This window comes from Heptranchias perlo, chromosome 3 (assembly GCF_035084215.1).
Source record: "Heptranchias perlo isolate sHepPer1 chromosome 3, sHepPer1.hap1, whole genome shotgun sequence".
NCBI classification, from domain to species: Eukaryota; Metazoa; Chordata; class Chondrichthyes; order Hexanchiformes; family Hexanchidae; genus Heptranchias; species Heptranchias perlo.
This window is the reverse complement of record NC_090327.1, coordinates 137,618,906-137,645,336: the sequence shown is the minus strand read 5'-3', so window position 1 is coordinate 137,645,336 and position 26,431 is coordinate 137,618,906. Positions and strand designations below refer to the sequence as shown.

General features: G+C 40.6%; 1 protein-coding gene across 6 annotated transcripts in view; it reads left to right on the top strand.

Annotated features, from left to right (window-relative positions):
- Nucleotides 1-26,431, top strand: part of LOC137320261 (sperm-associated antigen 1-like) — a 202,524-nt gene that overhangs the window by 30,435 nt on the left and 145,658 nt on the right. For 5 of the 6 annotated variants that reach the window (XM_067982047.1, XM_067982044.1, XM_067982043.1 and 2 more), the window contains 4 exons: nucleotides 1,006-1,076; nucleotides 1,478-1,590; nucleotides 2,548-2,653; nucleotides 9,914-10,044. In XM_067982047.1, coding sequence (XP_067838148.1) covers nucleotides 1,006-1,076; nucleotides 1,478-1,590; nucleotides 2,548-2,653; nucleotides 9,914-10,044 — 421 coding nt within the window. The remainder of the gene's footprint in view (nucleotides 1-1,005; nucleotides 1,077-1,477; nucleotides 1,591-2,547; nucleotides 2,654-9,913; nucleotides 10,045-26,431) is intronic. The other variant, XM_067982048.1, reaches the window with a different exon arrangement.

Genomic DNA, 26,431 nt, shown 5'->3' with positions numbered 1-26,431 from the left:
AATTCTTTATTATGCTAAACAACTTGCATTTATATAGCGCCTTTAACGTAGTACAATGTCCCAAGGTGCTTCACAGGAGCTATTATCAATCAAAATTTGACACAAAGGTAACCTTGCACCCTGTCAAAATGTGGACAAACAAACAAACATGCTACATTTCTTTCCAACAAACTGCTTCATATGGTACTTGATTAGAACTTGTACAGCTAATAGAAAAAGCTTGATCTATTGCTAGAGTCAATTGCTTTCTTGAAATTGAAAATCAATCTCGTTTGATTCAATCAGAACTTCAGTTGGTTAAAAATTTGGTAAAATAGAAGTTCAAAATAAATCAATGCTTTGTTTATACTATTTGGAAAGAAAACATAAATCAGAAATATGTTCCAGATATAAACAACCAAAAAAGTAGTTCTTAAGTTGATGGATAATTTGTTGGATCCATCCAGGTTGTGGATGGAGAGGCTTATGTGGGGAGTTTTCATCTGGTTTTGAGGGGGAAAAATGTCATATCCTGCACAAGAACGCAATAATATAGCTAATCAGAATTCATCTGAAATAAGTGAATGTCAGGTTCAACGACAGTAATTGAACCACTTAACCTATGTAGATGACAGTTTCACTGAAAATACTGGTGACGTTTCTCTGATAACTCATGTGGGTAAATACACTTTGTAGCATGGTATGGGGGGTTAGAGAGCAGGAAGGTCCCAGTTCAATCCCTGGTCAGTGCTATTAGTTGATCTCACCTAGGGCTGGACTTGGGGTACTGCAGTTGGCCTCAGTGTCCCTGGGCTAGGGAGAAGAAGAAAAAGCCCCTGTGTCCACCCTCATCCCCACCCCCCTCCCATGTTCCATCCAAGAGGCTATACTAGAAAGTGCACGTATTCCAGTATTAGTCAGTGCCCTAAGTTACCAGATCACAAACATGATAATGTGGTGTAGCTGGACTTTAGTGAAACTAGTTGTTTGTCTACATATTTGACAGTTGTATTGTTTATTTTACAGAATGGCATTGGTGAAAAAATCTCAACAGGAAAGAAAAGAGCCATCCCCAGAGATTATAGAGAATGGGATAAGTACGTTAATTAAGAGCATTTGTTTAATAATTGGGCATAAGAAAGATTGACATTGGCAGAAAATATCTGAGCATTTTCTAAGGATCTGATAAAAATATACACTGGGGTCATTTATTTGTGTGATGACAATAACTTTGAAATTATCCACCAAGTCTGTACCAGTCGTTATAAAGAATTGTCATACGATCACAATGTCATATATTTTGAAATCAGACAAAGTAACATGATGGGCCAAAAAAATATTATTGTAACTGATCTGGGATCTGTGAGTGCGTTTGATTCATACTTGAACAGTATTTTAAATGGCACATGTATACTCTTCTGTTTTCTGAAGGGTTAATATGATTATGCCAAAGTTAAATTTAAGTGGCAATTTACATTGTTCTAAATTTTGATCTCAGATTTGACGTGGAAAAAGAATGTGCCAAAATTGATGAAGGCAAGCAAGAAATTAAATCCAACACTATCTTTAATGATGCCATTTCTGGAATAGGGAAGAAAATTGACACAACAGGTAATTACGGTTCAGCCACAGAAAATCATGTATTTTTGTGCCAGTCTGTCTAGTCTTGTGCCGTTTACCCACAAAGAGGTATAGGCTGGTAGTACAGAAGCAGAAGCTAAGAATGGGAACCAGACACTACACAAGGATTTGTACAAGATGGGAGAGCAGCACTACCTAGAGGCAGAAAAACCTGTCATTGCATTGTGGTAGGCAAATGTTGAGAGTTTTTCCATTATTAATATTGCCATAGGAATTTTGCATTATAAATGTCATAAAAGCGCTACTCACAAATCATGACACAGGAAGTAAGGTTATGTGGATATGAGTTGCATGCTATACGCAATACTTCATAATATAAGTATTTGTAACAAATTAAAAATTACTTTTTCATCTGGTATGAGTTATAATGTACTCCTGGATAAGGATTTTCTTATGCTGTTGTATTCTTTGACAGTCAGAATACTTTTGTAACATGGCTTAATTTGAACATATGTAATTAAAGGTCTAGTTGGGTAGACTGCAATTATACATTTAAAACTATATTCCTGACCCGAATTTTGAAATTTACTGTATTGGGCTACTGTAATATTTGACATTAACCTTCCTTTATCTTTCATTCTTTCAGTTAGCATTGAAATTAATGGTAGCAAAAAGAAATGACTTTAAAATAACGAACTTTCCACTTGTTTGTAAATCCTTTTTGAATGTATTTGTCTCTTTCACAAATACATTTGTCAGAATCCTAGTTTACAACAATATAGGTAATTTTCATTGTCCAATATAAATAATAAATGGGTAGTTATCATATAAGATAATAGTGCTAGCACAGACATTTTGTTTTTTTTGACAAATAATTAAACAATGTGATGTTAATCCTTTCCTTAATGTGTGTTAACATTGCCATGGATACTTCACCTGAGCCAACTTCATGCTGAAACAGGTTTGGATATAATGTTTCTTTCTCAGGCATGACTGACCAAGAAAAGATGGTTTTAGCTGATCGAGAAAAGGACAAGGGTAATGAAGCTTTCCGAGCTGGGGACCACAAGGAAGCTTTGCTTTACTACACCAGGTACTTTCACATATGCTCATTTTAAAAAAATATTTGAAAGAATTATATGCCAAATCATTATATCTCTCAGAAATGTCTCAGAGCACTTCACATACAATATATTACTTTGAAATGCAAATGTAGCATCAATCTTGTGCACAGCAAGATTCTTAAAACAACTATGAAATATTTTCTGGGCAATAGGATGGACATATACATTGTACATAACAGAAGTAGCATTCATCTATTGTGAAAGCAGATATATAAGTTAATTGCTTCATGCTTTTTTTTTAAAAATCCGTTAAGTAAAGGGAATGATCGCCACAGGATACAAATCTCTGTTGGACGTAATGGTGCGATCGCCTTCAGTTTGAAGAAAAAGTTAAAGGATGTTAAGAACATAGAAATAGGAGCAGGAGTAGGCCATACAGACCCTCGCGCCTGCTCTGCCATTCACTAAGATCATGGCTGATCTTCGACCTCGTCTCCACTTTCCTATCCTATCCCCATATGCCTTGATTCCCTTAGTGTCCAAAAATCTACTGATCTCAGTTTTGAATATACTCAATGACTGAGTGTCCGCAGTCCTCTGGGGTAGAGAATTCCAAAGATTCACCACCCTCTGAATGAAGAAATTTCTCCTCATCTCAGTCCTAAATTGCTGACCCCTTATCCTGAGACTATGTTCTAGACTCTTCACCCTATCAAGCCCTCTAAGAATTTTATACATTTCAATGAGATCACCCCTCATTTTTCTAAACTCCCGAGAATATAGGGCCATTCTACTCGATCTCTCCTCATAGGACAACCCTCTCAGCCCAGGAATCAATCTAGTGAACCTTTGTTGCACCCCTCTAAAGCAAGTATATCCTTCCTCAGGTAAGGAGACCAAAACATTACACAGTACTCCAGGTGTGGTCTTACCAAAGCCCTGTATAATGCAGCAAGACTTCCTTACTCTTATATTCCAACCCCCTTGCAATAAAGGCCAACATTCTATTTGCTTTCCTAATTGCTTGCTATGCTCGCATGTTAACTTTCTGTGATTCATGTACAAGGACACCCAAATCTCTCTGAATACCAAGATTTACTAGTCTCTCACCTTTTAAAAAATATTCTGCTTTTCTATTTTTCCTACCAAAGTGCAAAATTTCACATTTGCCCACATTATATTCCATCTGCCACCTTCTTGCCCAATCACTTAGCCTGTCTTAATTCTTGCACATAATTTAGATGATATGTCCAAAAAAGCTGCTGTAGACCTTAATGATGTATAGTTTCCAGACAGGGATGACAGATTCCCATGGAAAGTACCGCAGGCTTAATACAACAGGAATAAGTAAGCTACCTGTACAAAGTTGTGTTATCCAGCCTAATGGTAGCCTTCAGAATGTTCATGCAGTACTTTTCCATAATGGTAGCCTTTCTTCAATTGTAATATTTTCATAGAAGTAGACATGAAAATGCTGAGCACTCTGTCAGGATGTTGCACAGATGGCAGGGGGAGATTCTTCGTTTACTGAGAAAAAAAATCCCAAGAAGAGCCAGTATAGGATTTGTCCTTCAAGAATGCCTTGTTGCAGACAGGTAGATAATGGACTTGCTACCATTAGATTTCTTCAGAACCATGCAGCTTAAACATTTCATCTTCCTTGCAGGTTTCAAACCTGGTCCAACATGTGGATTCTGGGCTTGATGGCAGCAACCAATCACATTGAAACTAAAATGTTTTGCTTTTCATTAATTTGGGAATTCCTTAAGTGTGTGCTTTGATGATCTGCAGCCTATTTTGGGATGCACCTTGCAATTGCAGATTGCTCCATTTTGGGGTTAAAATAAACACACGGAAACTATCCTGCAAAGCATACCTCTTGTAAGTCCTAATGGAGGGGGAAGAGTTCCTCAGGTTATCCAACTTTTCCTAATGAAGTAGGACATTGCTGTGGTCAAGTTGGTGAAAGTCAGGAATATAATTTGATTCTTAATTCAGTGTGTTAATCTGAATTAAAATGACCCAACTTGCCATCTCCAAAGACTCCAAATGTGATTAGGATAGGCCAGTGTAGACAATTAAATTATCTTCAAATTTCATGTCCAGCTATCCCTGCGAGATCAGTATCAGTATATTAGTGAAAGTTGCAATCGTGCAATGTAATTCATTTGAATGATTGAACTCATGTCTCCAGGTATCACAAGACATAACTGCACTTTTTGCTTTGTCCTGCACAGCTGATTTTAATGCTCCTATTATGCGCTGGAAATGATAATGGCATTCTCTGAACTACTGTCGCAAGGAAAATTACCATTCCATGTTTTATACTAAGTATAGGTATTAATGGAATTTATCAATGGCACTCACGAATATAAAGCTGTTGACCTCCAGAAATCCAATGGCATCAAAGGCTCATGGATCTCCACTTGCCTGTTCTTGGCAAGATTTTTCTTCAGTAATGGTGGCACCCAATAATAGAAACAGCAGAGCAGTGTATGAAGGCTGTGGGTTTCCATTTTGTTATACTTGAATCTAGTGCATCATGCCAATCGAAGGCATCATACTTGGAAAAGTAGCCTCAGCAATGGCACACCACAAAGCACACACTTCACGTTATCATATCTCAACAATTGATAACAATGGACAACAATTAGTGATTGGATGAAATGATTAATTATCTGATCAATTATCTGATTGACTAAATGTTATCAAATTAAAAGTGCCAAAAGGAACAAGTGACCAGCAGAAAACTGAACAATTAAATCCGTCAATGTTTTTCAAAGTCACTATTCGTTAACCAGGAAGTACTGTAAAATTGGCCAAATTGTTCAAATAATTTCTTCACTCTTTTATTGTGTGCCACTTTTCTTCACTGAAGTGCATGTATGCAGCTAGAAATAACATTTATAAGGTTACATTAAAATTTTCAAAGTTCTGGAAAAAAGAATTGTTTACCCATAAAATCGGTTATTTAATGTTAGAAGTGCCCACAAGAAGTTTTGCTACATAGGCTTACCATTCTGTCTGCATTCTGGGAGCTGAGTTGGAAATTTAATTTGGGTGCAGGGAATTTCCAGCTGCTCTTGACAAATTCAGAGTGTGCGTGTACGCACACTCTGAATTTGTCAAGAGCAGCTGGGAGTTATACTTTTCAGCCTGTTCCTGTAGAATTTCAATATTCAGAGGGCACCATGACAACCAGGAGGAAAAGGACCAGAGAGTTCTAGCTCCTGTAGAGAATGTGTGTGAGAACTGCATCATAGGAGTTGATGTTTTCACAGATTTATAATAGCCAGAGTGTAATGTGAGAAACCACGCAGAAAATTTATAAATAAACGTGATGCATTGATTGGGGGGAGGGTATTTTTTCAGTGTTTTGTGCATATTTAGTTAGTAAATTAAAAATTCTGAGCTAACATTGTTGTATGGGATGATTTTGATGCTGCTGAGGGGGAGTAATGTTTGTGCCAGGTCAGAGGGGGATCATAGAATCATACAGCACAGAAGGAGGCCTTTTGGCCCATCTTTGTAAGAGCTATCCAATTAGTCCCACTTCCCTGCTGGTTTGCCATAGCCCTGCAATATTTTTCCTTTTCAAGTATATATTCAATTCCTTTTTGAAAGTTACTGTTGAAATTGCTTCCACCGCCCTTTCAAGCAGTGCATTCCAGATCACAACTCGCTGAGTAGAAAAATTCCTCATCTCCCCTTGGTTCTTTTGCCAATTATCTTAAATCTGTGTCCTCTGGTTACCAAACCAACTGACAGTGGAAATAATTTCTTCCTATCTACGCTATCAAAATCTCTCATAATTTTAAGCACCTCTATTAAATCTCCCCTTAACCGTCTCTGCTCACAGAAGAACAATCCCAGTTTCTGTAGTCTCTCCACACAACTGAAGTACCACATCCCTGATACCTTTCTAATAAATTTCCTCTGCATCCTCTCCAACGCTTTGACATCCTTCCTAAAGTGTGGTGCCCAGAATTGGACCCAGTACTCCAGCTGAGGCCTGACCAGTGATTTATAAAGATTTAGCATAACTTCCTTGCTTTTGTACTCTGTGCCTTTATTTATAAAGCCAAGGATCTCGTATGCTTTTTTAAACAGCTTTATCAACTTGTCCTACCACCTTCAAAGATTTGTATATGTGAACATCTAGTTCTCTAGAACTCTCTGTTCCTGCACCCCCTTTAAAATTGTACCGTTTAGTTTATATTGCCTCTCCTCATTCTTCCTTCCAAAATGCATCACTTCACAGTTCTCGGCATTAAATTTCATCTGCCAAGTGTCTGCCCATTTCACCAGTCTGTCTATGTCTTTTACTGTCCACTTCACTGTGTATTAATATATACCAAAAGTGCAGTGGTCCTAATATCGACCCCTGGGGGACACCACTGTATACTTCTCTCCAGTCTGAAAAGCAACCATCCACCACTAATCACTGCTTTCTGTCTTTTAGCCAATTTCGTATCCACGTAGCCACTGCCCCTTTAATCCCATGGGCTTCAGTTTTGCTAACAAGTCTATTATATGGAACTTTATTAAACACCTTTTGAAAGTCCATATACACATCAGCTGCACTACCGTCATCAACCCTCTTTGTTATTTCGCCAAAGAATTCAGATATGATTTCGCCAAAGAACTCAGATATGATTTGTCTTTAACAAATCCATGTTGGCTGTCATTTATTAACCCATGTGCTTCTAAGTGACAATTAATTTTGTCCCGGATTATGGTCTTTGGAATTTCCCTCCCCACCACCCATGTTTGAGATTATTTGTCACTGAACTTGGACATCGTGGCTGGAGTCAGTTAACCAGGCTGGCCCATGATGAATTAACACTAGTTTGTGTATGCGTCACTGGAGACTCGACAGAGGAAAAATCTCTCCAGGCAGTACTTCATCGATGACAGTTTCAGTAAGAACTACATATCCACCATGGGAAGTAAGGGGAAAAAATATATATTCTATAACCATATAAAGCAGGAAGGTTTCATAATGTAAATATTTGAGAATAATGATTGAGGAGAGAAGAGCGAAGTCACTTACACCTTAAGCAAATTTGTAAAATGGTAGGTAAACAGTATTACAAATATTATATTTTGAGGTCTGTACCTTCAAGTATCAGAAAAGTAGTTAATATTTTTACCTTGAGTCTGTCATGTGACAGTAGGTTAACTGTATCAAGTATCATAGAAACTTACAGCACAGAAGGATGCCCTTCAGTCCACTGTGTCTGTGTTCGCTCTTTGCGAGAGTGATCCAAAACTAATCCCACTACCCTGTTCTCTCACCATAGCCTCGTACCTTTCTCTGCTTCAAATGTTTACCTACTCCTGCTTTAAAATATGCAGTGGTCTCTTCTGCCTCGAGCATTCCCCTGGCAACTTTCTGCATAAAGACATTTCTCCTAACTACCTCATTCGCAATGATCATTTTAAATTGGTGACCCTTTGTCACTGACTTCCCACCCAGAGGAAATAATCTTTCCATTCATAAATTAAAAACCTGTATTAAATCTCCTCTTGGCTGTCTCTGCTCCAGTGGAAAGGATCACAGTATCTCATCTTTGCTCATAAATATTATTTCTTATCCTTTGTATCATCCTGGTGAATCTACACTATACGTTGTCTATGGCTTAATGTCCTTGATATTATTGGTGTCCAAGACCACATCTAGTGCTCTAACAGTGGCCTAGCCCTTGTCTGTAAAATTTATTATTACCTCTTTGTATTTGTACTCCATATACCCATTTGCAAAGCCACAAATGATATTGCCTTTTTTTTTATAGCTTTATCTACCTTGCATTTTCAAGGAATTATTTATTTTCTCCCCAGGTCGCTCTGTTTCTTCACACCTTTAAGCCTTCCCATTACACTTTATACTTATACTCTCATTTGTTTCTCCCAAAATACAATACCTTGTATTTCTTAGCATTAAATTGCATGTCACCTTTTTGTTCATTTTGATAACTTACCTATGTCTTCCTGAAGTCTTTTATAGCCCTCTTCATAGCTTGCCAAACCACCTCCTTTTGTATTGTCATCAAGTTTTGATATTGTACTCCCTACACCCAAGTCCAAATCATTATTACAGATCAAGAACACAGTGGACTTGGACAAGAAACACAGGGTTAGTTCTATCAACCAACTTTCTGTCCATGCTGCTACATTTCCTAGTTCCTGAATTTTTGTGAGAAGTTTCCTCTAATTCACCTTATCGAATACTGTCTAAAAATCCATCTGCTGCATTGCTTTTATCTATCCAAATCAGTCCTTCGACGAAAAACTTTAAGAATTTGTAACAAATCTGAACTGGCTGGTCTTCATTAACCGATGCATTTCTAAACGCTCACTAATTTGATCTCGAATTATGATTTCTAAGAGTTTGCCTGGTCTATAGTTAGCTGGTTTATTCTTCTCTCACTTCTTGATTGGCAACTCTTCAGCCCACTGGCACAATTTGCATATCTAAGGAGGATTGAAGAAATTGGATTAAATACACCAGCGAGGTCAGGAGCTGATGTCACTAGTTTCCACTCTGCCATGCTTTCACCAGTGGAACCAGCTTGCGTATATTCAAGGCCAAGAAATGTTATTGTGATAATACAAAATGGGGGCATTTTAGTCCAACCACCCACAAATATAACCAAAGCAGCTGCACTATATCCATCCACGCACATTTTAATGCTGGATTACAAATGTGGATTTCTACATAAATGAGATAGAAGACAGTTGTGAAAGACTCCATTGCTTAAGTTACCAGCACAGTGTTCCACCTGTGCTTTATCTGGGGTGGCCATCAGGTGGCACTGTATACTAATACTGACGATGACTTAGCATGAACTGGTGCTATGAAAACCAGTTAAGCCATTATAGTATTGACAGTAATACACAGGTACCAACATAATCTGTTTTCCACACCTCAGAATGTGGGACCTGTAAGGTATTAAGCACATGATTTAGCACTATTAATTTATAACAAAGATTCCTTCCCTTTTTTTTGCGATGAATTGAACAGAGGAAGGGGACCAACCCACATGCCAGGGTAGTAATATTAATTCTTCCTCTCATTCATCCTATCTTTTCCTGATGAAAAAAATAGTATTTACAGATTCTTGGTTAAAGCTCTCATTGTTATTTTTTTTAAAAAGGCACATATTTTGACAAACATATTTTGACTGAAACAATTATAATAACGTAGAAGAGGTTTTGTTTCCTTCTCTCGGTGGTGTGTACTCAACTGATATTATTTTATTTCTCCTTCCCTCTTTCACCCAACCCAGGAGTATATCAGTGATGCCAAATGTGTCTGCATTTAACAACAGAGCTCAAACGGAAATTAAGCTTCAGGACTGGCGGAAGGCTCTTAATGATGCTGAAAAAGTGTTGGAATTAGACCCTGGCAATTTGAAAGGTGATTAATTGCACAATGCTGCTACACTGTTGAATTTATGTTGTACTCACAGTTGTATTCATCCAGACTGAATCCAGAAGCACAGTAAACTAATATGGAGCGTCTTCACTTTACTGGCACTAATGTGGATAAGGGTGATCTTTAAGGTTCTTGTGCCTACCATGAATGAGTAACTTTTAATATAGATTTTCATCACTTCCCAAATTAAAAAAGTACTTTGTGTAATTTTGAAATATTAATGCTCTAATGCTTTTTGCATTCTTTTTCACCTTCTACTCTCATCGAAATATGAGACTTTACCAGGGAGACTAACATGGGCATGACATTAGAAGAAGAGATCAAAACAGATATAAAGACATTTAAGATAGGAAGCAGGGGGAGACAATTCATAAGCTAATCAAACTTAGGATAAGACCCCTGGATCAGATGGATTGCATCCACGAATATTAAAATAAGTTAGGGAGGAGATAGCAGAGGCACTATTACATATATATAAAAATTCATTAGAAAAGGGAACAGTGCCAGAGGATTGGCGGGCAGCTAATGTGATTCCTATATTTAAAAAGGGAGATAGAACAAGTCCAGGGAACTATAGACCAATTAGCTTAACGTCGGTGGTAGGAAAGATAATGGAATCCTTACTCAAAGATGTAATAGAAAAACATCTAGAAACCGAAAATAGAATAAAGAATAGTCAGCACGAGTTTCAAAAGGGAAGGTCATGCTTGACCAACCTTATTGAACTCTTTGAAGAAGTAACAGAAAGGGTAGACAAAAGTAATGCAGTAGATGTAATATATTGGGATTTTCAAAAGGCCTTTGATAAGGTATCACATAGTAGACTCATGACTAAGGTCAGAGCATGTGGAGTCAGGGGACAAGTAGCAGAATGGATAGCAAGCTGGCTACAAAACGAAAAACGGAGAATAGAGATTAAAGGTACTCACTTAGACTAGCAAACAGTGGGAAGTGGTGTTCCACAAGGATTGGTGCTGGGACCACTGTTGTTCACCATAAACAATTTGGACTAGGGAATTGGCAGTACAATTTCAAAATTTGCAGATGACACCAAGTTGGGGGTTGTAGTTAATACAGAGGACTGTGAAAAAATACAGGAAGACATTAATAAACTTGCAGAATGGGCATGTAATTGCCAAATGAATTTCAATATAGATGAATGTGAGTTGGTACTTTTTAGTAGGAAGAATAAGGAGGCCACATACTCTTTGGAAAATAAGAGTCTAAATGGGGAAGAGAAGCAGATGGAGCCGGGGGTACAGAAACACAAATCACTAAAAGCAGCGCCGCGGGTTAATAAGGCCATAAAAAAGCAAATTAAACTCTGGGGTTCATTTCTAGAGGGATCGAAAAGCAGAGGAGTTCTATTAAACTTGTATAGAACCTTGGTTAGACCACACTTGGAGTACAGTGAATAGTTCTGGTCTCCATATTATAAAAAGGATATAGAGGCACTGGAGAAGGTGCAAAAAAGGTTTACTAGAATGATAACAGAACTGAGAGGTTATACCTATCAGGATAGATTGAACTGGCTGGGGCTCTTTTCGGTAGAACAGCGAAGACTGAGGGGTGTCCTGATAGAGGTCTTTAAGATTATGAAAGGGTTTGATAGGGTAGTTGTAGAGAAGATGTTTCCATTTGCAGGGGAAACTAGAACTAGAGGCCATAAATATAAGATAGTCACTAATAAATCCAATAGGGAATTCAGGAGAAACTTCTTTACCCAAAGAACGGTAAGAATGTGGAACTCGCTGCCACATGGAGAAGTTGAGGCGAATACCATAGATGCATTTAAGGGTAAGCTAGATAAACACATGAGACAAAAAGGAATAGATATGTTGATGGGGTTAGATGAAGCAAGGTGGGAGGAGGCTCGTGTGGAGCATACGCACTGGCAAGGACCTGTAGGGCTAAATGGCATGTTTTTGTACTGTACATTAGAGACACACACACACACCCCTTTCACGATCTCAGGATGTCCCAAAGTGTTTTACAACTAATGAAGTACTTTTGAAGTGTAGTCACTGTTGTATTGTAGAAAATGTGGCAGCCAATTTGACAGCAAGGTCCCACAAACAGCAATGTGATAGTAACCAGATTAGCTATCTTTTAGGATAGCTAATCTGGTCACTATCACATTGTGGGACCTTGCTGTCAAATTAGCTGCCACGGTTTCTACGATACAACAGTTGGTTGAGGGATAAATGTTGGCCAGGACACAAGGGAGAACTCCCCTACTCTTCTTCACGGTCAATTACATAGCAGACTAAAGGTCCATCTAGTTCACCTACCTGGATATTATATGATACAATGATAATTGAGTTGTTGACTAATCATAGCAATCAATATCTATCAATTAGTCTACAACAGATCCAGACATGACACAAGGAGAACCCCAATGGTGGAGAGTTTTGGAAACCATGGGGGTTAAATTGGTAACCCCTGAAAACAGGCGCCGGAATCGCGGTGTGTGATTAACGCATGCCTAATCGTTGAGGTGCACATAACATTCTTGCTGCCTGGTAATTTCTATGATTGCTGTGTGCAGCCAGGCCTACCTGCACTGTTGAGTGGCTGCTCACCAGCAGGGGGCCCAGATATTGAGAGTGGCTAGCACCACTTAAAGGTAGCCTGCACCTCTTAAAGGGGAGGTGCACTGTGGCTGCAAGTGGTGGAAGTCAATGGTGACATGAATCTGTGCTGCAATATCGTGAAGCATGATGATGATGGGAACTCTGGAATTTTTAATGAGCAGCAACTTTTTTTTAATTCGTTCATGGGATGTGGGCATCGCTGGCAAGGCCAGGATTTATTGCCCATCCCTAATTGCCCTTGAGAAGGTGGTGGTGAGCCGCCTTCTTGAACCGCTGCAGTCCGTGTGGTGAAGGTTCTCCCACAGTGCTGATAGGAAGGGAGTTCCAGGATTTTGACCCAGCGACGATGAAGGAACGGCGATATATTTCCAAGTTGGGATGGTGTGTGACTTTGAGGGGAACGTGCAGGTGGTGTTGTTCCCATGTGCCTGCTGCTCTTGTCCTTCTAGGTGGTAGAGGTCGCGGGTTTGGGAGGTGCTGTTGAAGAAGCCTTGGCGAGTTGCTGCAGTGCATCCTGTGGATGGTACACATCGGCGATGGTAATGCCGTTGAATGTCAGGGGGAGGTGGTTGGACTCTCTCTTGTTGGTGATAGTCATTGCCTGGCACTTGTCTGGCGCGAATGTTACTTGCCACTTATCAGCCCAAGCCTGAATGTTGTCCAGGTTTTGCTGCATGCGGGCACGGACTGCTTCATTATCTGAGGGGGCCGCTCAAAGTTTGAGGGATTCTTATATTTTCAAAATATAAAATAAGGGTCTGAACGGAGACCAGAAATCGCACACGTAAAACACAGAGGCAGGTCCCATCCTCATGTTTACAAACTGTTGTGTTCCTTCAAAACATTGAATAAAGATTGCTCAGCACTACACCCCCCCCCCCATCATCACTTGCCAACAAACTCAGTCAGTACTTAACTCTTCCAATCAGATGCTTCATCTCACTCTTACACATTACCACTGTTGCAAGCTGCACATCCACAACTCACAGGTCACACACACCGTTTGCTATTCAACCATGACAGCCACATCACCCAAACATCTTGTAGGACACTCACCGACACACCTCCTGCTTTTTTGCAGAAGGTGACGCATTACAGGAGGCAGCAAGTGTCAGTGGCTCCATGGAACATGAACCTGCTGTCCCCTCTCAGGATGACAGCATTCCTGTCCCACCCCTGCCACTCTGACACTACCTTTGCTGTTGCCTGTCAGCTAGCCAACCCATTCCCTGTAGAGTATTGAAACGTTATTATAGGAACATGGGAACAGGATGAGACCATTTAGCCACTCATGCCTGTTCTGCCATTCAATGAGAACCTGGCTGATCTGTGACCTAACTGCATATACCTACCTTAACCAAAGGTATTAAGGGATATTGGGCTAACACAAATATATTAATCTCATATTTAAAGTTAACAATTGAGCTAGCATCAACTGCTGTTTGCGGAAGGGAGTTCCAAACTTCTACCACCCTTTGTGTGGAGAAGCATTTCCTAGCTTCACTCCTGAAAGACCTGGCTCTAATTTTTAGGCTATGACCCCTTGTTCTAGTATTCAAGTATAGAAGATCTCCAAAAACAGGTACAAGTGCATCAGCAGCCAGAAACAATAATCCAGCAACTATCCTGTAATTCCTGCATGATCCCTTTAAATAGCACTGATGGTGGGGCCCTCCATGCTGTTTAAGACCTGTTCAGCTGTGCGAGGTTAAGACAGTGCATTGGCTGGAATGTGGAGTTCCAAAATCGCATCTGTCTCTTTAAATCAGCATTGCACACTGATCTACCGCATAATCTCCCTACCTTACATGCTGCCGGTGTTTAAGTGTGCGTTTGCCAATATGGCATCCTGCGCACGTCACATCGGAAGTGTGCAGACGCCATTTTGGGTCCTTAGGAGTCCGCGTAGCACCTACACAACAGGCATTACACGGCCCAATTTAGATCCCCTAGGTCCAAAGTCACCTGTTCCTCCCAAGCATGCTACAATCACCACATATCATGTCTCAAATTATTCATATACTGTATCCCAAAATGTTAGTTTTTGAAAGAAATCTATCTAATTTGCATTTGAATGAATCAAAACTAACTACTTCCACCATCTCCCTCGAGAGCCTGGTCTATAGATTGACCACTGGTTAATGAAATATTGTTTCTGCAGATTAATTTTGAATTTACCCCCTTCAAGTTCAAGTCATGTTTTCTGGTTCTACTATTTTGGACAAGATGAAATAGCTTGTCATGGTCGACATTATCTCATTCTGTCTGGATGAATTCCAGAGTCATACTGTAACTTATAGTATGTGTACAGGTCAGTAATGGATGTGTCAAGAAGAAAAACGGTATTAATGACTACAGGAAACCTAGATCAGATGAGATTACTCCAGCAAAGACTTCATACTGAGCCATTTGCACCAGCATGTGCCTGGACCTGGGTCACATTTTTACTGAGGCCATCGCCAGCAGTTGGTAACATTTTCCTACTGCGTTGTAACATCATATCCATATAGCAGAAAATCACTTTACAACAATAACTTGCAAATACATAGCTGCTTTAATGTACTAATACGTCCCAAGGTGCTCACAGGAGTGTAATCAGACAAAAAGTGACACCTATCCAAAGGAGATATTAGGACAGGTTGGTCAAAGAGATAGGTTTTAAGAAGCTTAAAGGAGGAGATAGAGATGGAGAACTGGAGACGTTTAGGGAGGGAATATCAGAGTTTAACAGTCTAAACAGCTGAAGGCACAGCCGTCAATGGTGGAGCAAAGGAAGTGGGGAATGCACAAGAAGCCAGAGTTGAAGGGACACAAAGTTCTCAGAGGGTTATAGGGCTGGAGGAGATTACAGAGATAAGAAACATAAGAAATAGGAGCAGGAGTAGGCCATATGGATACTCGAGCCATTCAATATGATCATGGCTGATCTCCGATCTCAACTCCATTTTCCCGCCCGATCCCCATATCCCTTGATTCCCTTAGAGTCCAAAAATCTATTGATCTCAGTCTTGGATATACTCAACAACTGAGCATCCTCAGCCCTCTGGGATAGAGAATTCCAAAGATCCACCCTCTGAGTGAAGAAATCCCTCTTCATCTCAGTTCTAAATCACCGACCCCTTATCCTGAGACTGTGCCCCCTAGTTCTAGACTCTCCAGCCAGGGGAAACAGCCTCTCAGCATCTACCCTGTCAAGCCGTCTAAGAATTTTATACGTCTCATTCTTCTCAACTCCAGAGAATATAGGCCCATTCTTCTCAATCTCTCCTCAGAGGACAACCCTCTCATCCCAGGAATAAATCTAGTGAACCTTCGTTGCACCGCCTCTAAGGCAAGTATATCCTTCCTTAGGTAAGGAGACCAAACTGTACACCAGGTGTGGTCTTACCAAAGCCCTGTACAATTGTAGCAAGACTTCTTTACTCTTGTACTCCAATAAAGGCCAAAATATCATTTACCTTCCTAATTGCTTGCTGTATCTGCATGTTAACTTTCTGTGTTTCGTGTACAAGGACACCCATATCCCTCTGAACGCCAACATTTAATAGTTTCTCACCATTTAAAAAATATTCTGTTTTTCTATTCTTCCTACCAAAGTGAATAACCTCGCATTTCCCCACATTATACTCCATCTACCACCTTCTTGCCCACTCACTTAACCTGCCTATATCCCCTTGCAGACTCTTTGTGACCTCCTCACAGCTTACTTTCCCACCAACTTTGTATTGTCAGCAATCTTGGACACATTACACTCAGTCCTTTCATCTGAGTCATTAATGTAGATTGTAAATACCTGAGGCCCAAGCACTGATCCTTGCGGCACCCCACTAGTTACAGACTGCCAACCTGAAAATGACCTGTTTATTCCTATTTTCTGTTTTCTGTCAATTAACCAATCCTCTATCCATGCTAATATATTACCCCCAACCCCATGAGCCTTTATCTTGTGTAACAACCTTTTGTGTGGCATCTTATCGAATGCCTTTTGAAAATCCAAATATACTACATCCACTGGTTCCCCTTTATCTACCCTGCTCGTTACATCCTCAAAGAACTCTGATAGATTTGTCAAACAGGATTTCCCTTTCATAGAACCATGTTGACTCTGCCTAATCATATTATGATTTTCTAAGTATCCTGTTACCGCTTCCTTAATAATGGATTCCAGCAATTTCCCGATGACTGTGTTAGGCTAACTGGCCTGTAGTTCCCTGTTTTCTCTCTCCCTCCTTTCTTGAATAGCGAGGTTACATTTGCTGCCTTCCAATCCACTGGGACCGTTCTAGAATCTAGGAAATTTTGGAAGATCACAACCAATGCATTCACTATCTCTATCCATCTCTTTTAGAACCCTAGGATGTAGGCCATCAGGTCCAGGGGATTTGTTGGCTTTTAGTCCCTTTAATTTCTACAGTACTTTTTTTACTAATATTGATTACTTTAAATTCCTCACTCTCATTAGACCCTTGGTTCCCCACTATTTATACTTTTTTTTGTCTTCTACTGTGAAGAAAGATACAAAATACTTGTTTAACGTCTCTGCCATTTCCTGATTCCCCATTATAATTTCTCCTGTCTCTGCCTCTAAGGGACCCACGTTCACTTCTGCTTTTTACATACTTGTAGAAGCCCTTACAATCTGTTTTTATATTTCTTGCTAGTTTACTCTCATTCTATTTTCTCCCTCTTTATCAATTTTTTGGTCATCCTTTGCTGATTTCTAAACCCCCCCTCCCCCAATCCTCAGGCTTACTATTTTTGGCAACATTGCAAGCATCTTCTTTTAATCTAAAACTATTCCTTTACTTGTCTAGTTAGCCAGGGTTGGATCACAATTCCCGTGGAGTTTTTATTCCTCAAGGGAATGTATATTTATTGAGAATTATTAATTATTTCTTTAACTCTTCGCCATTGCTTATCTACCCTCATATCTTTTAATCTAATTTCCTAATCTACCTTAGCCAACTCGCCCCTCGTACCTATGTAATTGGCTTTATTTAAATTTAAGACCCTAGTTTCGGACTTAACTGCATCACTCTCAAACTCAATATGAAATTCTATCATATTATGATCCCTCTCCCCAGAGGGTCCTTAACTATAAGATTACTAATTAACCCTGTCTCATTACACAATACTAGATCTAAAATAGCTTGTTCCCTTGTTGGTTTCTAGGAAACTATCTCGAAGGCACTCCATGAACTCATCTTCCAAACCTTTGCTAATTTGGTTTGCCCAGTCTATAAGAAGATTAAAGTCCCCCATGATTATTGCATTACCCTTGTTACATGCTCCTCTAATTTCCTGATTTATACTCTGTCCAACACTATAACTACTCTTAGGGAGCCTGTAAACTACTCCCGCCAGTGTTTTCTACCCTTGTTATTTCTTAGCTCCACCCATACTGATTCTACATCCTGATTTTCTGAGCTAAGATCCTGTCTCACTACTGTCTTTATCTCATCCTTTATTATCAGGGCTACCCTGCCCCCATCTCTCCCATTTTGCTTATCTTTTCTTAAAGTCAAGTACCCTGGAATATTTATTCCCAACCTTGGTCACCCCTGCAACCACATCTCAGAAACGGCTATTAGATGAAAACCATTTACCTCTATTTATGCCATTAATTCATTTATCTTGTTACGAATGTTTCGTGCGTTCAGATATAGCACTGTTAAAATTAACTTTTTACTATTTTTCCCTGATGTGACTGATGCCCTATTACCTTTGTTAAAGTCTCTGTTCCTTCCTGACACACTCTGTTTTTACCCAAATCGCTACTCTGCTCTACAGCCTCGACTTTTCTATTTAGACTTATAAATTTACCATTAACTGCACCCGCCCCTCTCTTATTAGTTTAAAGCCCTATCTATCGCCCTGGTTATTCGATTCGTCAGGACACTGGTCCCAGCCCAGTTTAAATGGAGCCTGTCCCAGCGGAGCAGCTCCCTTTTTCCTGAGTACTGGTGCCAGTTCCCCATGAATTGAAACCCCTGCTTCTCACTTCACTCTCTCAGCCACATTTAACCATCTAATCTGTTTGTCCCTATGCCAATTTGCATGTGGTTCATTTAGTAATCCAGAGATTATTTCCTTTGAGGTTCTGTTTTAAATTTAGACCCTAGCTCCTCAAACTCCCTCAGCAGAACCTCATTCCTAGTTCAACCTGTATCATTGGTTCCTACATGGATCCTCCCCCTCCTTCTCCAAGTTCTTCTCTAGCTGCGAGAAGATGACCTTAACCCTAGCACCGGGCAGGCAACACAGCCTTTGGGACTCCCGGTCATGGCTGTAGAGACCAGTATTTATCCCACTGACTATACTATCCTGTAACAATACCACATTCCTTTTTGCTCCCCCCATTTGAATGGCCATGGGGCCATGGTCAATTTACCCATCCTCCCTGCAGCCTTTGTTCTGATCCTCACAGGTAGCAAGTGCCTCTACCTGTTGGACAAGGGCAAAGGCTGAGGCTCCTCCACCGCTGCATCTGGGGTCCCCTTACCTGCCTGACTCGCAGTCACGTCCCCCTGCCCCTGACGAATAACCAAATTTAAACCACTGCCTAACCTAAGGGGTGTGATTGCCTCCTGGGTCAAAGTGTGCAGGTAACTCTCCCCCTCCCTGATGCATCGCAACATCTGCACCTCAGACTCCAGCTCAACAACTCTGTGCGGAAGCTCCTCGAATTGCAGACATGTTTGCCTGGGATCACACTGCTCTCCACAAACTCCCACATGCTGCAGTTACGGCACATCACCTGCATTGCCATCTCTATCTAACCTTGTTTTATTTATTTAATTAATCAAAGTTTTTATGTAATTAATTGACTTGGTTAATTTTTAGTTTTTTTAAAAACGTATTAATTTATCTAGTTTTCTGCTCTTTTTAACCGTTAGTGTTTGTTTAGTTTTAAGGCTTTTTAACTAATATACTAACCACTAAAGACACTAACCACTAAATATACTAACGACACTAACCACTAAATATACTAACGACACTAACCACTAAAAACACTAACCACTAAATATACTAAAGACACTAACCACTAAAGACACTAACCACTAAATATACTAAAGACACTAACCACTAAAGACACTAACCACTAAATATACTAACGACACTAACCACTAAAGACACTAACCACTAAAGACACTAACCACTAAAGACACTAACGACACTAACCACTAAAGAAACTAAAGACACTAACCAATAAAGACACTAAACACTAAAGACACTAACCACTAAAGACACTAAACACTAAAGACACTAACCACTAAAGACACTAACCACTAAAGACACTAACCACTAAAGACACTAACCAATAAAGGCACTTACCAATAAACTAAATACTTACACTGACATACCCACGGCGCTCCTCTGTGCCGTCACTTTTTGTCTTTTTCTTGATTTTTTTAAAATTTCACTGCTCAGGTCCGCTCTCCCCGCCCCTTTTATTCACTGCTCAGGTCCACTCTGGAGGTAACAAAAACATGGATGAGGGTTTCAGCCGCAGAGTGGCTGAGTCCAGGGCAGAGACAGATGATATTCCGAAGGTGGAAGTAGGTGGCCTTTGTGATGGAGCGGATATGGGGTCAGAAACTCAGCTCAGGGTCAAATAGGACGTTGTTGTGAGCAGTCTGGTTCAGCCTGAGACAGTGGCCAGGGAGGGGAACAGATTCGGTGGCGAGAGAATGGAGTTTGTGGCGTGGGCTGAAGATGATGGCTTCGGTCTTCCTAATGAGTGATTAGAGGAAATTTCAGCTCATCCAGATAAGCAGTTTGACGACACAGATAGTGGAAGAGTCAAGGGAGGTGGTGGTGAGGTAGAGCTGGGTGTCGTCAGCGTACATGTGGAACCTGACGTCGTGTCTTTGGATGATGTCGCTGAGGGGCAACAAGTGGATGAGAAATAGGAGGGGGCCAAGGATAGAAACTTGGGACACCAGAGAAATTAGGTGCAGTAGTGGGAAGAGAAGCCATTGCAGGACATTCTCTGGCTACAATTGGATAGGTAAGAGTGGAACCTGGCGTAGGCAGTCCTACTCAGTTAGACAACAGAGGCTTTGGAGGCGGATGATGTGGTCAACCGTGTCAAAGGCTGCAGACAGGAGAGGAGAGTTTATTTGGCGCTGGGTGGGAAGGTCGACGAGAGGGTAGGATGGGGAAGTTGGGGTTTACTGTAAGGAGGCAGCGACGAGTGCCACATTGGGCCCTTCGGAGAATGCCAAGAGGGAAGCTGTGTGCTTATCCAAGAGGGAGTCTTGGATAGCAGCAAGAGAGTAGGAAGGTCAAGGAATAGTGAAGGGTCGCGATAGGGATTTGGGCAAACAAAATAACTGACAGTGGAGAAATAAAAAGGGCGCATGACTGGGTAACAGGAAGGCAAGGAGACAGGAGAGAAGGGCCCAAAAGAAGGGAAAGAAAAAGGGAGATAGAAGTAATGGGATTGGAACGGCAGCCAAAATGCGCACACGAATGGACCCCGAGAAACTCAGGTTACACAGGCATGGCAAAGATTAGGATAAATATGTCCTGGTTGAATAGGGAGGAGATAATAAGAGAGTCCAAAGTTAAAATCAGAAGTCCTGTGGTGGGATGAAGTTGACTTGTAGACAGGGTGGAGTCAGCTTGCAGCACCAACGAACTGATGTCCAGATTTGGAGACAGGTGTGGAGGGCGAGTGAGTCCAGTAGCTGTTTGAAGGGCAGAGTATCACATTGCTAGAGGTATTTCTGTGGAAAATGGAGAGACCATAAAGCGGTGCGAGCAGTGAGTCTGAAACATACAGGAAAAGAAATCAAAAAATGATGTCATAACACAAACAGGAGTGGCAGGGGTAAGTTACAGACAAGTATCTAGTTTATTGGTTAGTGTTTTCGGTGCTAGATGTTAGTGTCTTTGATATTGTAAGCAGTGTAGATGAAAACATAAAATTACAAAGGGATATTGATAGATTAGGTGAACGGGCAAAACTGTGGCAAATGGAATTCAATGTTTGCAAATGTGAGGTCATCCACTTTGGACCAAAAAACAGGGTACTTTCTAAATGGTAAAAAGTTAAAAACAGTGGATGTCCAAAGGGACTTAGGGGTTCAGGTACATAGATCATTGAAGTGAAGTGTCATGATCAGGTGCAGAAAATAATCAATAAGACTAATGGAATGCTGGCCTTTATATCTAGAGGGCTGGAGTACAAGGGGGCAGAAGTTATGCTGCAGCTATACAAAACCCTGGTTAGACTGCACCTGGAGTACTGTGAGCAGTTCTGGACACCGCACCTTCGGAAGTTCATATTGGCCTTGGAGGGAGTGCAGCGTATGTTTACTAGAATGATACCCGACTTCAAGGGTTAAGTTACGAGGAGAGATTACACAAATTGAGGTTGTATTCTCTAGAGTTTTGAAGGTTAAGGGGTGATCTGATCGAAGTTTATAAGATATTAAGGGGCACAGATAGGGTGGATAGAGAGAAACTATTTCATCTGGTTGGGGATTCTAGGAGTAGGGGGCACAGTCTAAAAATTAGAGCCAGACCTTTCAGGAGTGAGATTAGAAAACATTTCTACACACAAAGGGTGGTAGAAGTTTGGAACTCTCTACCGCAAAAGGCAATTGATGCTAGCTCAATTGCTAAATTTAAATCTGAGATAGATAGCTTTTTGGCAACTAAAGGTATTAAGGGATATGAGCCAAAGGCAGGTAAATGGAGTTAGATCACAGATCAGCCATGATCTTATCAAATGGCGGAGAGGGCTCGAGGGACTGAATGGCCTTCTCCTGTTGCTATGTATTAGGAACGTAGGAACAGGAGTAGGCCATTTAGCCCCTCGAACCTGTCCCACCATTCAGTAAGATCATGGCTGAGCTGTGACCTAACTCCATATACCTACCGTAGCCCCATAATCCCTTAATACCTTTGGTTAACAAAAATCTATCAATCTCAGATTTAAAATTAACAATTGAGCTAGCATCAACTGCTGTTTGCAGAAGATAGTTCCAAACTTCTACCACCATTTGCGTGTAGATGTGTTTCCTAACTTAATTCCTGAAAGTCCTGGCTCTAATTTCTAGGCTATGTCCCCTAGTCCTAGACTCCCCAACCAGCGGAAATAGGGTAGATAGAGAGACACTATCAGTTCCCCTTAATATCTTGAAAACTTCGATCAAATCACCCCTTAATCTTCTCAATTCCAGGGAATACAACCGTAGTTTATGTAATCTCTCCTCGTAATTTAAGCCTTGGAGTCCAGGTATCATTCTAGTAAATCTACGCTGCACTCCCTCCAAGGCCAGTATGTCCTTCCTAAGGTGCGATGCCCAGAACTGAACGCAGTACTCCAAGTGTGGTCTAACCAGGGCTTTGTACAGCTGTAGCATAACTTCTACCCCCTTGTATTCTAGTCCTCTAGATATAAAAGGCAGTATTCCGTTAGCCTTTTTGATTATTTTCCGTACCTGCCCATGATATTTTAATGATCTATGTACATGGACCCTTAAGTCTCTTTGGACCGCCACTGTTTTGAGATTTTCACCATTTAGAAAGTACTCTGATCTATCCTTTTTAGGTCCAAAGTGTTAAGTTAGTGTTAGTTGATTGGTTAGTGTTTTTTTTAAAGTGGTTAGACTTTCAGTGTTTTACTGTTAGTTAAACGGTTAAATAGCCTTAAAGCTAAAAAAAAAAACAGTTTTATGTGACTTTTACCTAACAAGACAGGACAGCTGGAGCCCGTCGCATGCACATCCTGCGCCATGTGGGAACTCCAGAACACTTTGCGTGTCCTGGAAAACTACATTTGCAGGAAGTGCCGCCAACTGCTCGAACTCAGAGTTTCTAAGCTTAAGGAGCGGCTAGCAACACTATAGTGCATACGGGAAGCTGAGGGTTTCGTGGACAGCACATTTCAGGAGGTGGTTACCCCGCAGATATGGAGAGTTCACGAGCAGAGGGTGTGGGTGACCATCAGACAGACTAGGAGGAACAGGCAGCTAGTGCAGGAATTCTCTGGGAGTGTGGCACTCACAAACCTGTATTCAGTGTTGAGGGTGATGACATCTAGGGGGAGTGCAGTTAAAACATAAGAACTTAAGAAAGAAGAAGGAGTAAGCCATATGGCCCACTCGAGCCTGCTCCACCATTCAATAAGATTATTAGGACTGCAGCGGTTCAAGAAGGTGGCTCACCACCATCTTCTCAAGAGCAATTAGGGATGGGCAATAAATGCTGGCCTTGTCAGTGACACCCATATCCCATGAACGAATTTTTAAAAAAAAATTATGACTGATCTTCGACCGCAACTAAGCTTTCCCGTCCAATCCCAACATTCCTTGATTCCCCTAGAGTCCAGAAATCTATCTATCTCTCAGCCTTGAACATACTCAACGACTCAGCATTCACAGCCTTCTGGGGTAGAGAATTCCAAAGATTCACAACCCTCTGAGTGAAGAAATTCCTCCTCATCTAAGACTTAAATGGCAGACCCCTTATCCTGAGACTATGCCCCCTAGTTCTAGACTCTCCAGCCAGCGGAAACAACCTCTCAGCATTTACCCTGTCAAGCCCCCTCTGAATCTTATGTTTCAATGAGATCACCTCATTCTTCTAAACTCCAGAGAGTATAGGCCCATTCTACTCAATCTCTCCTCATAGGACAACCCTCTCATCCCAGGAATCAGTCTAGTGAACCTTCATTGCACCGCCTCTAAGGCAAGTATATCCTTCCATAGATAAGGAGACCAAAACTGTACACAGTACTCCAGGTGAGGTCTCACCAAAGCCCTGTACAATTGCAATAAGACTCTCTTACTCTTGTACTCCAACCCCCTTGCAATAAAGGCCATTTGCCTTCCTAATTGCTTGCTTCATCTAAGTCACTAATGTAGATTGTAAATCTATACACTGATCCTTGCGCCACTCCGCTAGTTACAGCCTGCCAACCTGAAAATGACCCGTTTATTCCTACTTCGTTTTCTGTCCGTTAACCAATCATCTATCCATGCAAATATATTACCCCCAACCCCATGAGCTTTTATGTGGCGCCATATCGAATGCCTTTTGAAAAGCCAAATATACTACATCTGCCTAATCATATTATGATTTTCTAAGTACCCTGTTACCACTTCCTTAATAATGGATAATAATGGATTCCAGCATTTTCCCGATGACTGATGCTAGGCTAACTGGCCTGTAGTTCCCTATTTTCTCTCTCCCTACTTTCTTGAAAACCAGGGTTACATTTACTACCTTCCAATCCACTGGGACCATTCTAGAATCTAGGGAATTTTGGAAGATCATGACCAATGCAACCACTATCTCTGTAGCCAGCTCTTTTAGGATGTAGGCCATCAGGTCCAGGGATTTATTGGCTTTTAGTCCCATTAGTTTCTCCAGTACTTTTTCTCTACTGATATTAATTACTTTAAGTTCCTCACTCCCATTAGCCCCATGGTTCCTCACTATTTCTGGTATGTTTTTTGTGTCCTCTATTGTGAAGACAGATACTTGTTTGTAAATATTTGTTTAATGTCTCTGCCATTTCCTTATTCCTCATTATAATTTCTTCTGTCTCAGCCTCTAAGGGACATTTACTTTTGCTACTCTCTTCCGTTTTACATACTTGTAGAAGCTGTTACAATCCGTTTTTATATTTCTTGCTAGTTTACTTTCATATTCTATTATTTCCCACTTTTTTGGTCATCCTTTGCTGGTTTCTAAAACACTCCCAATCCTCAGGCTTGCTACTCTTTTTCACAACATTATAGGTCTCTTTTAATCTAATACTATCCTTAACTTCTTTAGTTAGCCACGGATGAATCACTTTTCCCGTGGAGTTTTTATTTCTCAATTCGAAATGTAACCCTGCTATTCAAGAGAGGAGGAAAGAGAAAAGGTAACAGGCCAGTTAGTCTGACATCAGTCATTGGAAAAATGCTGGAATCCATTATTAAGGAAGTGGTAACAGGGCACTAAGAACATCATAATACAATTAGGCAGAGTCAACATGGTTTTATGAAAGGGAAATCATGTTTGACAAATTTATTAAGAGTTTTTTGTTGAGAATATTGAAATATTTCTTTAAATGTTTGCCATTGCTTATCTACCGTCCTACCTTTTTAATCTAATTTCCCAATCTACCTTAGCCAACTCGCCCCTCGTACCTATGTAATTGGCTTTAAGTTTAAAACTCTAGTTTCGGACTTAAGTACGTCACTGTCAAACTCAATGTGAAATTGTATTATACTATGATCACTCTTCCCCAGGGAATCCTTTACTGTGAGATTACTAATTAACCCTGCCTCATTACACAATACAAGAACTAAAATAGCCTGTTTTCTAGTCAGTTCCATGATGTATTGTTCTAGGAAACTGTCTCTAATGCATTCCATGAACTCGTCGTCCAGACTGCCTTTGCCAATTTGATTTGCCCAGTCTATGTGAAGATTAAATTCCCCCATGATTATTGCATTACCTTTGTAACAAGCTCCTCTTATTTCTTGACTAATACCCTGTCTAACAGTATAGTTATTGTTAGGGGGCCTATAAACTACTCCCACCAGTGTTTTCTGCCCCTTGTTATTTCGTATTTCCACTCATACTGATTCTACTTCCTGATCTTCTGAGCCAAGATCCTTTCTCACCACTGTCCTTATGTCATCCTTTGTTATCTGGGCTACCGCCCTCCACCCCCACCACCTCCTTTTCCATTCTGCCTGTCTTTTCAAAACGTCAAGTACCCTTGAATATTTAGTTCCCAACCTTGGTCACCTTGCAACCATGTC